Source organism: Nannobrachium achirus (assembly GCF_963921795.1).
Source record: "Nannobrachium achirus genome assembly, chromosome: 17".
Lineage (NCBI taxonomy): Eukaryota > Metazoa > Chordata > Actinopteri > Myctophiformes > Myctophidae > Nannobrachium > Nannobrachium achirus.
Genome location: NC_137824.1, coordinates 41,860,651 through 41,878,653, shown reverse-complemented (window position 1 = coordinate 41,878,653; position 18,003 = coordinate 41,860,651). Strand labels below are relative to the sequence as shown.

Here is an 18,003-nt window from a genome sequence, read left to right as displayed (position 1 = left end):
GTTGCGAGCTTGTAGATCTCCTATTTTCACAATATTCATCTGTGGAACCGAGTCAAACAAAATGTAATGCCTCAACTCCTAGAACTCCCAAGTGCTAATCAGGGAGGGGGGGGGGGGTCCCCCAGTTCAATTATGGTTATTTTGGGGGGTCACAGCCTGAAAAGGTTGAGAACCACTGGCTTAGAACAGTGGTTCTCAACCTGTGGGTCGGTACCCCAGGGGGTTCCCCAAATTATTTTGGGGGGGGGGCCCAGATGATTAATATAATGTGCAACGAAATTGTGAAAATAGACAATCTACATGCTCACATCGGCTTGCAACGCGTGATCTGCTATTTTCACAATAGAACCATGTTATACAAAAATATTTGTATTCGTCAACTCTTAGTGCTTGTCAGGGTGGGGGCCGGGGTCCACAGTTAAAATATGATTATTTTTGGAGGGGTCACAGCCTGAAAAGGGTGAGAACCACCGGCTTAGAAGACTTTCTGGTTACCATCCCTTCATCGTTATTGTTCTGAGAAGCTTCACAGTGTTCAGCCAGACCAAAGAGTCACCCAAGCCTTCAAATGATGTTATTTTCTCTGTGATGTCTGCTCTGTTTGCAGAGTGTGAACTTGTGCCGCCTCAATAAATGATGTGGGTTTGCAATGCACCGCATCCCCCCGTCCCGAGGCGAGATAGATCCTGCCTTCATGACGATACCTTGGGGCGAGCATAAGCCTCGCGCCAATTGATTTTGTACTGTAGCATCGCACTTCTGTCTGAATGCCGGAGAATAATGAGCATGTGTTAACAAACATCCTTGTCTGAATGAGCGGAATCACAGAGGAGCCATGGAAATATCATATCACACCTCAGCCTGAGACACTAATCATGGCTGTCTCTTCTCTCTCTCTCTCTCTCTCTCTCTCTCTCTCTCTCTCTCTCTCTCTCTCTCTCTCTCTCTCTCTCTCTCTCTCTCTCTCTCTCTCTCTCTCTCTCTCTCTCTGTCTCTTCTCTCTCTCTCTCTCTCTCTCTCTCTCTCTCTGGGTCTCTGTGCCTCTCTGTCTCTCGCTCACTCCTGTTCAGTGTGCTATCCTTTGTTTCCCTGCAGGTCTTTAGTGTCTAAAGTCTCCATGACCTAAATAAGCACGCACACACACACACACACACACACACACACACACACACACACACACACACACACACACACACACACACACACACACGCAAAGTGTGATTACTGTACCCTCCGTTCATCCCCACAACTGTAGAAGACATTACTTTGTCTGGGAAGGTGCTAGCTACCTCTGATGGGGTGTCTCTCTCTCTCTCTCTCTCTCTGTCTCTCTCTCTCTGTCTCTCTCTCTCTCTCTCTCTCACACGCATGCACGCGCGCACGCACACACACACACACACACACACACACACACACACACACACACACACACACACACACACACACACACACACACACACACACACACACACACACACACACACACACACACACACACACACACATTGACCAATATGCATATCAATACCAGTAAGACTCCCTAATCGGGAGATAAGCGACCGCCAGGTCGCATACACAAACTTTAGAAGGCAATGGTAGCCAATCAGGAGGAAATATGGGAAATGGGATCCATGTTGATGACTTGACTTCAGAGATGCTGTGTACCTCTTTGCGTGATTTTAGGGCAAAATCTGTAGGAGCAGCTTCCAAAAATGTGTTTTGCAAGAATTTGCCTCGTGGTGGTGCTAGAAGAGGGCCATGTGAGAAATGAGTGGTGGAGATTGTGGTTTGGCAACCAATGAGTGTGTGTGCAAAGTTTGGCATGGATAGGGGCAACGGTGGCGGAGATATGAATAGGGCAAAAGTGTGACGTTACGTTACGTGGCGGACGGACGAACAGCCGGTGGAGCTTTTCATAGTAACGTACAATATACATGAACATACTTTTCTGCCATCATCAGCTCTTTTCCTAGAGCAAAAAATGCATCAGACGATGTTGTGTGGGTTGTGTGTGTGTGTGTGTGTGTGTGTGTGTGTGCGTTGAGTTAATCTGTGTTTACTATGTAATGACCCTCTTTGACTCCGTTTGGCAGCTTTTGATAAATGAGGCAGATTGTAAATGTCACAGTTATCAAGTGTGATTTTTTTCTCCTTTTTTTAGCCAAGGCGCTAGCTTCCTAGACTGTAATTAAACATGTTCCCCTGCCTCAGTGTGTGACTGAGTTTATGTGTGTGTGTGTGTGTGTGTGTGTGTGTGTGTGTGTGTGTGTGTGTGTGTGTGTGTGTGTGTGTGTGTGTGTGTGTGTGTGTGTGTGTGTGTGTGTGTGTGTGTGTGTGTGTGTGTGTGTGTGTGTGTGTGTGTGTGTGTGTGTGTGTGTGTGTACGCCATACGTACCCTTTCACATGTGCATGCCTATATTTGTGTTCTTTCCTTGCTTTAGTTAGCAGAAAAGATATGAGGGTGATTTGCATTCCAATTCCTGTCATTGCGTCATGTAAATGAACCTCCATCACCGCAACATTAAGATGAAGGAGATGAAGAGTAGACGTAAAGAATGAGCCTATAGATTGAGAGGAGAAGGTGATTTAGGCATGGCGGACGGAGGTAGAGAAGATGGATGGAGTCGGTGTACTTGCAGATGGAGGGAATTGATATTGGTTTAAAGGAGAAAAGGATGGATTATCAAAAGACAGACAGACAGACAGACAGACAGACAGACAGACAGACAGACAGACAGCAATGAATTTAACATCAACCTACAGAATTATTGTGTATTCATGCCAACATCTTCCCATCTGGATCTCACTGGCACTGCTTTTTTTATCTTGCACGTTTACAACATAAAACAATACTTCCTTGACAATGGGACTGGACCAAAACATTCAAACGGTTCGTAATTTGCTCGGTTTGTTGGCATTAGAATCTCAATTCAGAATTTGTGATTGGTTTGGGTGTGAGTTTGCCAGTCCATTCGATCTACAAGCGCACAAAGTATTGCAATGTGACTCGTTGGGACACGTTGTTAGCTTCCAGATCGGCTATATTTGCTATTTGTCGCATTTACAAACAACAATTACTTGATAATGGCACTGGACACAATTGTTTGAATGCTTTCGGAATTCATTACGAAATCTGTTTGCTATATTCGCTTTCACATCTCGAATGCACGATTTGTCATTTGTTCTTGGATGAGTTGCGGTGCATGTGAGCTTGTAGGTCTGCTTATTTCTGCAAAAGTATTCCCCACAACACGGATGATGTGTGTAAGTGGTTGAAACGCACACATCCTTGGCCCAGGAGGAGTTAAGCGTAAAGCACAGCCCCCTCCACTTGCCCGAGTCCTTCAATCTGTCTTGTTGGAAAGACGGCGAAAACCCTCTAGAGTGACGGCACAGTCAGGCGTGCTGGGCTCCAGCCATGTCTCTGTGAATGCCAAAACACAGCAGTTGCTAATGTCCCGTCGCGGTTTAATCAAGATAGCAGAACATGTGAAAGGCTTGCGGACATCCCATGCAATTTGCCACAGACTGGGAAAGCCACTTACAGCACATTGGCTTTTTGCAGTACGAACAAAATAACTTTCCCGTGCTATCCACCGGCATGTGGGGAATATTCTGTGTCCTCCGTGTTATTCATGAATACTGGGATATTCATGAGCTTGGGATATAAAGGATGCATGGATCTATTCACTGCTGTTCACCTCAGTGTGTCCTGTAATATATTGTCTGTATTCATGGGGTGGCTTTACATTTCTGCTATATTCCCTCCATATGGGGATGGGAGGCGTTTCAGAGGGTCAAAGCCTTGTTGAGTAATGTATAGCCTCAAGTGCCAATGGTTCCTGAGCCATGTGGCCCATAGGTCACTAGACTGCCTCCTGTCTCTTTAGTGTGAGTCTGTTTGATGCACAAGTACTGCACACACCCCCTGGACTGGACTCAAGTATGCCACAGGGACTTCAACCCTTGATGCTGAGTGCTAAGCAGGGAGGCATTGGGTACCGTTTTTATAGTCTTTTGTATGACTCGGTCGGGGGTTGAACCCCCAACCTCCCAGACACAGGGCAGACAGTAACTAAGTACTGTACATGTTATGGACAGTAACAGTACACTACGTACTTACTTTAACATTTCTGACAGTTTCTCAACGTGTCCATCATAATAACAATAACTAGAAAGGTGCAATTCTGGGAAATTTGCTCGCTTGACCAATCCTCAAGCTTGCACCCACTCCTCCGTTGAACTCAATGGTCTTTTGAGGTTTTGGGGGTTACAGAAAATGGTTACTCTAGATCGGGGTCAGCAACCTTTGTTTTTATTTAAGTGCCATGTTTTCATTTTCTAGATAGTCAGTGAGCCGTGTCAACATACAGTACATTTTAATTACATATTTTGATCGGCAGGACATTGTTAACTCACTTACTGCCAATTTAAAATGCCCCTCGAGTGGCACTAGTGCCAGAAGCCTCCATAGACTCCCATGTAATTTATAGTGCACAGATCATGCACGCCCATGCACAGATCATGCACCATGTTTGTGCAGGCTGTTCACAGCTTTCAAACAAAAAAAAAAGATTGGAAATCCGTTCAGGCATTCATGATTTATCAGCCATAATGTTTTCTTCAGATGTAAACAAAAATGGCTGCCATGTTTGAAAGATGGGGTTGTATGGGGGGTGGAACATGCAAAATCGCGATTGAAATCATGTTTACTAGATTTAATTGGGTCCAAAAAAAAAAAAAAAAAAAAAGTCGCCCAAAGTCGCTTGGCAGGGAACTCCATAGTGAGAAAGTTGCTCTAAAAGTCGCCTGGCACTGTATGAGTTAAGACGATCATTAGACTCAATAGCAATAATCCACCTATCTCCCTGACTCCCTCCCCAGTCAGAGGTCAGAGTATTAATGAATGTAGAATTATGTGCGGGTGTAATTTGCTGTAAATTAGGTGACTTCATTCAATTGACCATGTTTAAAATATATATTTGATTTTAAAATAACAATCCTCTCTCTCACACTTCTGCCAGTGTGCCAGTGATCACCCTCCCCTGTGCCAATGTTGGCACCCGTGCCTAAGGTTGCCTACCCCTGCTGTAGATGAAATAAAGCAGGACAAGAACAATAGTCTGGTTACCCTATAGGCAACCACACAAAGAATTTTTACTTCTGAATGCTTGAGTGTACTGTATACTTTGTCCACCGCTGGCTCTAACCACGGGGCCACGGGTGAAAGCAGTCACAAAGGACCAGTGCTCGCTCGGACTGTACTTCCCTGTTCTGCGTCACTGTTCACTGGGCAGGGTGCACAGACGATGGCTGACCTGTGGCTTGTATTAATGGTCCCCTCGTTAAGACGTGAGAGGGCCCCCGTGGTCCAGACAGGAGCCAAAAGATACCACATGACACCTGGGGAGGTGGGAGCGTTTGACCACGGCAACCTTATTTGGAAAAGCTGTTAGCTCGTTGCTGCAGTGCTAATGGCGGCGTTAATGATGTGCTTACAATATTCTGTGTGTGTGTGTGTGTGTGTGTGTGTGTGTGTGTGTGTGTGTGTGTGTGTGTGTGTGTGTGTGTGTGTGTGTCTGTGTGTGTGCGCGTGTGCGTGTATGAGATGTTCGTTAAGTGGATTTTGACATAATCAACACCAGGGCCCGATGAGGTTAAGCTGAGAGTTAGCTGTCATCCTGTCATGACATGTCAGACACTGCCAGGGGACATGATGAGGCAACGGAACAAGACTGCAGCCGCTCACTGAGAAACAAATTAAGAATTAAAGCAGGGGTCTTCAGTGTTTTCAGGCCAAGGACCCCTTATTTGAGAGAGAGGGAGATGAAGCGGGGGCCCCCACAACCTTTTCAGAGATTCCATATAGTTTCATTGTTTGACAGCACAATCGTCTGTGTATTTTGGGTTCATGTCAATTTGTGTTTTCAGATATTTAACCACTTGAACTGTCAATATAAACTTGACCTTTCACTCTGTACTACTACTTATACTGCTCTTTTCCCCCTCTACATCAAAGCTCTTTGCCGAAAATAGCCGATCTACAAGCTCACAACGCCTCGCACTGCGAGGCGTTGTGAGCTTGTAGATCTGCTATTTTTGACTAAAGTTCTCAGAATATGGACGCTGGGGTTCAAGTGGTTATTATAAAAAAGAAGAAAAAATCTATCACTCAAAGATTTGGAGGAACCCCTGTAGTAACTGAGGTCCCCCTGGGGGCCCTGGACCCCCTGTTGAAGACCCATGAATTAAAGGATGACCGAGGGAGGCAGGTGCAGACACAAATACTGGAGTTGTGTAAATATTCCAGTTTCATGTTTCCTTTTGTGTGAATTCGGCCTGGAAAGTAAGGATGTCTAAGCTCCTAAATGGAAGCCCTCATTGCATATGGGATCAATAAGCTATTATTCCCTTTTCTGTGACCTTTTCTTTGAGGGCTGTGCATGTGATGAGAGTTATAATAAAAACATTGGTGTATCAGCAACCTGCGGCTGGAATCTCCACGGACCACGGAAAAGCTTCTCCAAAACTCGAATAAATGACTATGTTTAGTAAGCAGTTTAAGTGAGAAAAACATGAATGAAAAAGAAAGCCTGGGTTTAAATGGAGCTAGCAGAAGGAAATAATTACAGTAGTTGTCTCCCATTACAAGCAGGAATTGAAGATGGGTGGAAATGGTTAAAGAGGTGGTCCCATAGTTTTGTACTTTTCCTGTTTTGTATGTGTCTATGGAGTTAACATTACTCTAATAGACCACCGGGTGGGGTTATAATTATGCAAATGCCTTCCCTGAGTATTTTTGGTTATTCTTGAAAGCTGAGTCAAAAGCCCCAACTGAAAAACATTGATTTAATGTCATCATAAAATCGTCCCCTCCCCTTTTACCATACACCCAACACTGTGGGTGTGGCTAACCTCAGCTGGGTCACCACCCACCTGACAACCAGGCATACTTAAAGCTATACTATGTAACTTTTTTTAATAAAACAAATCTTAAAATTGTCCTAACTATTAAATCGCTAAAGTTTTAGAACACCCACTCTGTTAATTTCAGCCCCAAAAGCCTTTTCTTTATATGTTTTCTGGGGCTGCATGGGGATCCATGATGGCACCCCATCTTTAAACAGCACTTTGGTTGTTTTGAAGCTCTGTAGCGGTTGAAGCCAGCTCAACTTGGATTGTTGGTTTTGTAGCATCTACAAACTTTGGACGTCGCTTTGTATCTTTATCTCGCTGGCTTCCATTGGAAATGAACGGGAGCCTGTAGCTTTGTATCTGCCAGTGTGCTGAGTGAACACTGCATGAGAGACAGCTTATCTCTGATGGGATTGGATTCAAGGCCTGGAGTTACAGTATGTGTGCTTGCAGAAATACATATCGTCGTTGTCGGGTGGAAACCTTGTATGTCCAAAAGCGTTCATTTTGTATTTATCATTTAAAAAACGAACTGAACTAGTGAAAACAGCCGATCTACAAGCACACAACGCCTCGCACCGCGAGGCGTTGTGTGCTTGTAGATCTGCTGTTTTCACTACTTTTGTGCAACAGCCTTGTATGATGAAGCAGGGCTTTGCTTTGCGAAAAAAATTACAAATTTGAAACTTGGAGATACAAGGTTTCTGCCAGACAGTGACGATATGCCAGTATGTCTAGACAATGTCCTGTCCAATCTTTCTCATTCTTTCTACCTTTCCCAACAAGCACATTGCTGTCTACAAAAACAATGAATAGTATGAACACATACATTATGTTTATCGTTAGTATTTCCTATTGGATAGTTAACAGTTGATGAATCCTGAACTGTAATGAAACAAAGAAAGCAAAGCGTATTTGCAGGAGTGAAAGGTGCTTTACAAATAAAGTTGATTATCATCATAGTCCCTTGCTGAGCTACTGTTTTTCCTTCACTGTGGGCTAATTCACGGGAAGTACCGTCACTATTACTTCCTGTCTGATCTCGACATGTTCTACATCCAGGGGCCAATCAGTTCACCCATTGCCTCACACTGTGGTAGAAAATGGTATGTCAAAGGGTGGCCTATTCTGGGAACAATTGGAGCCAGAAAAAAGAAGTATAATTGCAGGATTTGAAGCCCAGGAGTCCTGGCTGCTTTCCATCAAAAATCAACTAGCATAATACAGAATCCTGCCAAGTCTTTATCTGAGGTACTGTTACCAACCCCTAACCAACATGGAGGCCCATTTCTACCTACCTCTTAAAACCCATTTAGGCCTAGAATTATTGAATGCTTTAACCAGTGAAAAATAGCAGATATACAAGCTCACAGCGAGCTTGTAGATCTGCTATTTTTGAAAAAGTCGTGAAAATGTGTGCAAATCTTTGAATATATGTATTTTCAAAGCGAACGTTTGTAACTCAAATTTTGCTTCTGGGGGGTCCCTGGAACTAGATATTTTGAAATGGGGATCCGTGGCCAAATAAATATCATTTTGGGGGTCCTTCACATGAAAAGGTTTGAGCACCGCTGACATAGTAGCCTCTCAAGAACAGACTAACTGAGCTCCAGTTAAGTGAAAAGGACCTTTTCTTTGACGATGGCTGGCCAGATTGCTGACATAGAAACACAGGGTTTTTCCAAAAATCTTAGAAGGATTCAAAAGACACTTATAGAATCGGGTCAAAATTCCAATTTTCACGATTTTTCAAAAATAGCAGATCTACAAGCTCGCAGAGCTTGTATATCTGCTATTTTTTTATATTTAAAGCATAAAATATTGCGTCATAATGTGTTCAGGCCTAAATGGGTTAAATCCATGGTGGCCCAGTGGTACTAGCCTCTAACCACCATTGTGGCCCAGTTGTACCAACCTCTAATGACCATGGTGGCCCACTGGCTTCAGGAGCGACGCCATAGGCTAATGCCTTTGAATCGAGGCATCTTACAGTAGATTGAACATTTCTTCTTTTCTTTTTACCACAATAGATATTGTGATAATATTATGGGGATGACTATTGGTGCTTTTACAACAACAAAAAATCGAAGTAATGCTAATATTATCCATACTATAATTAGAGAGAGAGGTCAGTCAGTCAGTCAGTCAGTCAGTCAGTAGGTCACAAAATGCATTATCTATTCACCCGCTTCAACGACTGATCTCAAATTTAACATGGCATTGGCCATTAGCATTATACACACGGTGACGGAGCCTGAATTTCATTTTTCACAAATTCTAGCTATTTATTAGCGTTTCTTCACTCTACAGCTCTACAGCCTGTTGTCAGGGTTACGGTCCGTTCCTCCAGGCCATGGGATCTGTAGCCCCGGGCCCACACACACCTCTCTCACAGTTAGGAATGTTGCATGCAGTCTCTCTCTCTCTCTCTCTCTCTCTCTCTCTCTCTGCATGGGTCACGCATGCAACGGGTGATGTGTGTCTCATCTTCCAACGGGTATAGAAAAATTATGTGGAGCAAATACATCCTCATACTTCTATTCTACTAATTTTGCTGTTAAATTATTTGTATCCATCATAAATATACACTCCTCCATGGGCTGCTCCTTACATTATGATGCTCCCATATTCTCACGCACGCACTATGCAGTTACAGTTACTTTCCCCATAACCCACACTCTGCACATATTTTGCAGCACATATATTCGAACGGGTAAGGTCTAGTAATAATTAACTAATGAACACTTGTTTCTTTTTTCACTGAGCATTCCTTCTTTTCCCCGCCAGAGCCTGTCTGAGCAGATGTGGGGGTTGGCGCGGGTGTCTGCAGTAACTACAGCACCAGTAACGCTATTCTGTTATCTTCAGCGCACATAAACAATAATGGCGGCGGGATCACTTTTCTGGTTGTTTTTTTCAGCCTGGATCTACTTTCTCTATTTCTATGTCTGAAAACTGGTGCAAGCGAGGCAAAGGTTGGGAGCCTCTTGCTTCGTAATGGCAGCTCCCATAATGTTTTCCGCGACTCCGTGGGAGATGCGGCCGTCTTTTACACAAGAACACGATTGGAAATAATGGATGGTTATTTTTCTATAAAATCGCAAAGGTAAGCTACTTTGATGGCCGTGAGCGTCTAGTAGACTATAAACATCCTAAATGTCAGTAAAACAGTTAAGTGGGTAAAGGCAATTCATAGAACAGCTACTGTGAATGATAGTTATACCACTTACAGTATGCCATATCACGATATCCAAAATACCAGTCTAGCCTATATCTAGTTTCATATCACAGTATCATTCTACTATATAGGAAGAAGCCTTTTTAATCTAAGGGTGTTGTGTTGCAAAATGTTTTTAGTTTGTTTTTCAATGAAACCCGTTACTGTATCTGTATTTATCCAGTTTCAGCCTCATTCATTATGTAACCATGTGAACTCAATCAAGTGTTCTGTGTTAAATAGTCTTTGATCGTTGAGCTCATAGCAAGCCATCTGTATCAAATTTAAAATTGCATCTTGAATATGAAATTAAAGATGATCGGCCTCCACTTGATGTTGCCCACGTGTCTGTTTGATATTCAGGCAAATTGTCAGGATTGTTGTGATTTTTTCTTTTTTACAGCTGAGTAAAAACAAAGTGGAAGATGATTAATTGCACCTAGAGACAGTTGCATAATACAACCAATTGGTTCTCTACCATGAAGATTGTGTAACCTAGTAACTATCACCCCCCTATCTCTCTCTCTCTCTCTCTCTCTCTCTCTCTCTCTCTCTTCTCTCTTTCTCTCGCTGCCTCTGTCCATCCATCCATCACGCTAGTTTTGTTTTGGCTGTTGCTAGGCCTGTCACAATAATCGTCTAATCGCAACTATTTGAGATAATCACAATTATTTTTGCATAATCGTCATAATTGTTTCCATGTTGAAAAATGCCATGTGGAAATAGCAGATCTACAATATGTCAGTAATCTGCCCTGTGCCGTTTGTGATCGTGAAGCCTAAATGGCAAACAGAAATGAAGTTTGTATTTCATATGTTCCAGTCTTCAATGCCAAACACAATTAAATCGTTAATCGCAATTATTTGAGTGACAATTAATGGTCAATTTAAATGTGTAATCATGACCGCTCTAGATGTTGCCTTCTCTCCCTCCATCAGGGACGTGCTGGGCCCCTAATTCAGCTGGGGAAAAAGAGTTGGAGAGGCCCTCATTGCGTGCTATAGAGAGAGATTTCTCTCTATAGCGTTGCTGCTACTCAAAGATTTGTGACAAAGTGACAAGCCAGTGGGCCAATTACTGTACATGCGTTATATTTCGTTGTTGTCGGGTGGAAACCTTGTATGTCCTAAACCGTTTGTTTTGTATTTATCATTTATCATCAGCTAAATACAAATGAACTGTTTTGGACATACAAGGTTTCCACCTGACAACAACGATATTCTAGGCTGCTTGAGGGGACATTCGGTCCCCTCACGCGCATAGTAAGGCGCACACACACACACACACACACACACACACACACACACACACACACCCACACACACCATGCACGCATAATACACGTGTGCCTGAAGGCAGACAGATGCGTTCGCTCACCTAATCTATACTCAGACAGCGTCGCACATTACTATGTACTGTACACGTGCAAGTGACAGCAACAATACAGTAGTGAGGGAGAGAGAGGCATTGATCCGATTAGAATATTCAGAGCCTCGTTCGCCCCCACATCTGTCATAACGTGACACACCAAACATGCGATTGGTTTTCTATTTGGTGGAATAAGTGAGATAGATTTTCACGTCGGCTTGAAGCCGTAGCTCCAATCCATCTTGGTTTGAGCACATCGTCACTGTCGGGCGGAAACCTGGTATGTCCGTATTTCATCTTTGTTTCTTTTTAGTTAAAAAATTAATTAATTCTCTCTTTTATACTTCTGTCTAAAGGGGGTTCCACACTAGCCGCGGTCACCGCCTCCAAGCAATTCATTTTCAATGGGATGCGGGCGGCTTTTTCAGCCGCGCAGCGACGTTTTGGGGCGGCGAGGAGAGCGGGTGCGGTCCCCTGAAATCCCCCGCGAGCGTGCCTGTTTGTGCATGCGTACGTGGGCGGTGAGAGATGGATTGTGTTCATCTTTGTGAAATACCGCGCGGCGTTTACTCACTGAACGAGTGTGTTTGTGTTTCACCGCGGTGCGGCCACCGCTGATCCTAGCGGCAGCCCCGACGGCAACCGCCTGTAGTGTGTAGGGCACCTTATACTTTGTATGACAGTTTCACGCAAAGTGCTGGAAATAGCCGATCTACAAGCTCACAACGTGTGCCGACGTGACAGGTTGCGTGGTCAGCTATTTAAGCTGTTTGTTTTACATTTTGAAAGGACTTTTTTGCCTATAATCATTTCTATAATACATAATGGCGTGGCCAAAACAGGTACGCGGCCACTTTGAAAGTGGTCAAGCGCGTCCGTGAGTTTTATAAATATTTTACAGCTGAAAAATGTTCAAACATCCATATTCTGAGAACTTTAGCCAAAAATAGCAGATCTACAGGTGTTGTGAGCTTGCAGATCGTCTATTTCCGGCAAAGAGCTTTGGTGTAGAGGGGAAAAAAGAGCACACTAAGTACGGAGTGAAAGGTCAAGTTTATTAAGTATTGACGGTTCAAGTGGTTACATATCTGATAACACAAATTGACATGAATCCAAAACACACTGATGATCGTGCTGTCAAACGATGAAACTATATGGAAATTGGGGGCCCCTGCTTCATCTCTCTCTCTCTCAGCTAAGGGGTCCTTGGCCTGAAAACGTTGAAGACCCCTGAGTAAGGGTTTTGGACATGCAGGGTTTCCCGGCCCGACAGAGGTGATCTGGAGTGATGAGGAAGGCATGGGCTTGTATGTGCATGCTGATAGTGATAGGGAGTGATTGCAGGCTGTATGCGTAATCACTGCTTATAGGTTGTTAATTGCACCTCTCTGTGGTTTGGTGGGACGTGACAGAGGGATGTGTGTTGTTTGCTTGTTGTGCACACGCGCACGCACACGCAGCCTTTTAGCAACTCAAGTCGTGTGTGTCATAGGGTTGTCCTTGAGTAGAGGAAGGATCAGTCGACTAAAAGCAGTGGTTCTCAACCTGTGGGTCCCCAAATTATTTTGGGGGGGGGGGGTCCCCAGATGATTAACTTAATGTGCAACATTGTTTTATCACTCAACAGTAAACAAACCAACATAAAGTTGAAGTGTATAGAGGGTATCTGCACATTCCTAAAGTAGTGACAATATAAGGACTTTTTAAGACCTGTTTTAATGTAAACATTGGCGATATTGTCGAATATTAGGGGCAGAAATTGTGAAAATAGCAGATCTACATGCTCACAACGTTTGTGAGCATGTAGATCTGCTATTTTCACAATCGAACCGTGTTAAACTAAATGTAATGCCTCAACTCTTCCAACTCCAAGTAGTGCTCGTCAGGCGGGGGGGATCCCCAGTTCAACTATGATTATTATGGGGGTCGCGGCCTGAAAAGGTCAAGAACTACTGGACTAAAGCCCGATGTATAGACTTCGTCACACAACAGTGTTGCGTGCTGAAGATGGCTGACCAACAAGCTCTCGAAGCATTTTCACAGTGTGACACTGATTTGCAACGGAGCATAACATTTTTTAGGGTTGACAGTCATAGAAATGTCAGTCAATTGACCAGGTCAAGTAGGTCAAGTTGACCTATTCGACACATCTGTAATACTGTTTGCTGCATATACTGATCCATAAAAAAAAAATATATATATATATATATATATATATATTTATAGTGTAAAAGTAAATATTCTTGAAACTTTCATATATTTCTGGAAACTTTCATATATTCTATCTAGATATTGCACATGCAGTGATTTTTTTGTTCAATTTCTTATGGCATGCAGCTCATGAATATCAAAAGGCCATATTTCAAAATATTACAATATTAAAAGAGACACTCCAAACAAGGATTTATAACAGAGAAAAGTCAACCTTCTGAAGTCAGAGTTGCTTGAAGTCCAGTGGGAAGTTTCCTCTGTCAGTTATGATTTAGTTGCTAGGTCATCTGTAATGCTTTTTTTACACAATATTATTATTATTATACATTTTTTTTTGGATGAATCTGTAATCATACACAGACCAGACTTTTCAGGTTGATGAGGTGGAGAACTGTCACATTCTAATATCGATTTCGCTATGGCTGCTGGCTAATGACCTTTTAGGGTAGAATCGAAGGGTCATATCTAGAGTTTACAAAAGATGTGCTCAGTAATAATTCATGCAGCATGGAAAATAATTCAAGGTTCAAGGTTGTATTGTTACGTCTTTTGTACTGGTACATAAGAGTAAAACGTATTCTTTTTTCGGCTTCCTTACAGACAATGCAGTGGTATATATAAAATAAAGCAGAACCACAGAAAACAACACATCTAAAGATAAAATAATAAGTAACTAGAAGCAGTGCTCTTCCGAGCACAGGTCTCCACCAGGCCGTGCGTCCTGGTGGTGCTACTGTATAATAGGCCAATGTAAAAAGGGTGGCATATGTTCTTCACCTTAGATCTTTCATGGCAATCGGACGCTGCATGCATGATTTGAAGCATTGTGTTCCAAAAATGTGTTTTGCTAAAGTCTACCTGCTGGTGGCGCTATAACAGGCCAATGTGAAAAAGGTAGCATTTGTTCCTTGACCTAGTGGGAATATGTGTGGCAAATTTCACGGTAATCGCAAGCTGCGTTGATGATTTGAGGTATTTTGTAAAAAAAAGGAGCAATCATGCAAACTTTGGAAGCTAATATTAGCCAATCAGGATGTGTGCTCACTTTGGCAGCGACCGGGCCAACGGCGACTGAGATTAGCTGCTCACAAACTGCGAGGACGCACGGACGCACGCACGGACGGACGGACGGACGGACGGACACACGGACGGACGGAGGGGAAAACATACTCTCCCCCATGCCTTCGGCTGGTGGAGACAATAATGACTTAGGAAGAAAGAGAGTGCAAAAGGCAAAAGAGCAAAGAGAATGAAAAAAGCATCCTCAGCTGTGCATGTGCATAAAGTTTGGTGTAGCGATTCCTTTTGCCCTGGACCGTTCTTGTCTTTGACAGTTTGTTCATGTGCCTGATTGTTTGTGGAAAGAAGCTCTTTTGCAGTCTGTTGCTAGTAGCTTTGAGACTGCTTAGTCGTTTTCCATGCAGCAACATCTTGAGCAGACTGTGGTTGGGATGGAGTAGATCTTTGATGATTCCCTGGGCTTGTCTAATAAATGTCTAATAAACAAAGTATTTGGTCAACTAAGACCAAACAATTAAATCAGTGTTTCTCAAATGAAGGTAGAGTATATCGTCGTTGTCGGGTGGAAACCTCTTATCTCCAAGTTTCAAATTTGTATGTTCTTTCGCAAAGTAAAGCCCTGCTTCATCGTACAAGGCCGTCGCACAAAAGTAGTGAAAACAGCCGATCTACAAGCACACAACGCCTCACGGTGCGAGGCATTGTGTGCTTGTAGATCGGCTGTATTCACTAGTTTAAATCATTTTTAAAATGACGGTTTTGGACATACAAGGTTTTCACCCGACAACGACGATATGTGTACCCACACAACTGGCATCAGTCGGGCTGTAATACAGAGTGCTTCCAGAAGAACCCTCGAGTTGCGATGGATGGAGCCACAGTGGAGAGGAGGACATGTGAAGTTCCGTGCGATGATTCAGATCTCTAATCTCTCCATCTGATTACGTCTGTAAGCTTGATGAGTCACAGTTAACCCCAGTCACACAGCTGGCCGGTTCCAAACACAACACCATCTCTCTCTCTCTCTCTCTCTCTCTCTCTCTCTCTCTCTCCCTCCTTCTCTCCTCCTCTTCTTCCCTTCCCAAACTGTTAATGAAGAGAATCACAAGTTACCCCCCCCCCCCAATGATCTCCTTAGCCCTAACAGCTGATGGTGAGCGATTGAAACCACAATACTCTTTTAATTAGTATAGAGAATAAATTGGTTGAGCATGCCTTTTTCCTTAATTGCTTTTTCCCCAGCTCGGATTTAATTGGGCTGCAGCAGTGTTTATTGATCTCCTCTGATGTGCTTTAATTTGGATAATTTTATATATTTATTTTAGATGTGACGAGCCGCTTTGTCCAGGCTGTCTGTGGGTGTGTGTGTGGGGTGGGAGGTACTGTAGTGTGTGTGTGTGTGTGTGTGTGTGTGTGTGTGTGTGTGTGTGTGTGTGTGTGTGTGCGTGTGCGTGTGCGTGTGCGCGTGCGTGCGCGCGTGTGTGTGTGCGTGCGTGTGCGTGCTGCAGTGCTGCAGTCGATGGACTGGCCCTGGGGGTCCAGGGTGTGACCGTACCTGGACGGGGAGACGATCAGAACCTGGGAAAGCCAACCGATAGACCCCCCCAGGGGCCCGCCTCTTTGATCTCACATAAACGCCTCATGAATGCAGATACGGAGGGGAGGGGAGGGGAGGGGAGGGGAGGGGAAAGGAGGAGAGGAGAGGAGAGGAGAGGAGCGGAGCTGCTTTGTTTTTAGTTGGCTGTCTGAGTCATGCTGCATCATCATCCCTCCTTCCCGGGCACGTGCACGCATAGACATCAAAGGGGGCTTGAGCCCCTGCGCTTTTACTTGTCTGTAAAAAAAAGTGCCCTCTCCAGACCATGCATGCAGTTTTCGCTATGGTGAAGGAAATGCAAAAATGTCCTCTTTCCATGCCATACCTGAAGGCAGCGTTCAAGATAATTGCCTTGTCCAAACTCTAATGAACTTGAATTCAGCGTTTTATGTTGAAAGAATTGCCCTCTCTGTGTAGACATACATGCTGATACGCCACATCTCCTGTATTCACTTGATTATGCTTAGTTCAGTGTAGTATCAACTTAGGAACCGAAAATAGCTGACCTCCAAGCTCACAATGCGTCACAACGTGTACGCAGGGTGAGCTTGGAGGTCTGCTATTTTCAATATTTTCACCAAAAGGCCCTTTTAGAAATGTCAGCCCCTGCCTCTCTAACATTCTCTGCACGTCGCTGCTCCTTCCCTTCAACACCCAGGCCCGATGTCGTGCCTCTTTCGCTGTGGCCTATTCTAAAGAACGCTAAATCTAAATCCTGAAGTTTTCTGGAAAAACATACATTTCTATTCAAATAAATTACCAAAAAAAGAATATGGCTATAACTGGATACAGCAACAACTACACCAAAAGGGGTTCCCAGATTGAAAGGTAGAGTGATGTATTGGTGTTCCATGTCCAAATGGGATGGTGTGTGTGTGTGTGTGTGTGTGTGTGTGTGTGTGTGTGTGTGTGTGTGTGTGTGTGTGTGTGTGTGTGTGTGTGTGTGTGTGTGTGTGTGTGTGTGTGTGTGTGTGTGTGTGTGTGTGTGTGTGTGTGTAATGCACACTAGAGTTCTCAAATTCTGCACGGACCCGACCCTACATTTAGGGTAGGGCCTAAAATGTATACAAATTAGTCAATCCGGGCTTCGGACTCATGCAATTAAAAAAATAAAAGATATTTTTTCTTTTACTCTGTGGTAGAGTTCTCAAATTCTTCCCGAACTCGACTCTACCCGACCAGACGTTTTCAGGCCGGGTAGGGCCTAAAATGTATACTAATTAGACGGGCCGGGCCCAGTTAGGGCCTAGTAGGACCGGGCCTTCATTTTACAGGCCCGTTGAGTGTTTCTCAAAGTGGATTCCAGGGACTCTGTGGGTTCTTTTAGGGGGGGGGGGGTCTACCTGGTCCCATACAAGTCTGTAAACCTGAGAGTGTACAAATGGAACTAAATACTCTGACAGTGTACAAATGGAACCAAATGGACCCTAACGGGTCCATTTGATCAGAGTTAAGGGGAGAACTTGAAATTTGAAAGTTTTGAGAAGCACTAGTCTAACGTGAGCCACACCTCTCTCACAGCGGGCAGCTTCACCCTGGCCGAGCTGGGCGTGTGCAGCGAGCCGGCGGCGTCCTCGCCCCACCCCGCCACCGCGCCCTACTGCCCCGACCTGGGCCTCCTCCAGAGGGGCTACTCCCTGAGCGCCGGCTCGGACGCCGACTCGGACCCCGAGGG

General features: G+C 44.1%; 1 protein-coding gene across 1 annotated transcript in view; it reads left to right on the top strand.

Moving 5' to 3' along the window:
- tenm2a (teneurin transmembrane protein 2a) overlaps positions 1-18,003 on the top strand; it is a gene marked incomplete at both ends in the record, with an annotated part of 398,840 nt that overhangs the window by 14,613 nt on the left and 366,224 nt on the right. The window contains 1 exon segment of the mRNA XM_080746746.1: positions 17,850-18,003. This exon segment is cut by the window's right edge and continues 149 nt beyond it. Coding sequence (XP_080602872.1) covers positions 17,850-18,003 — 154 coding nt within the window.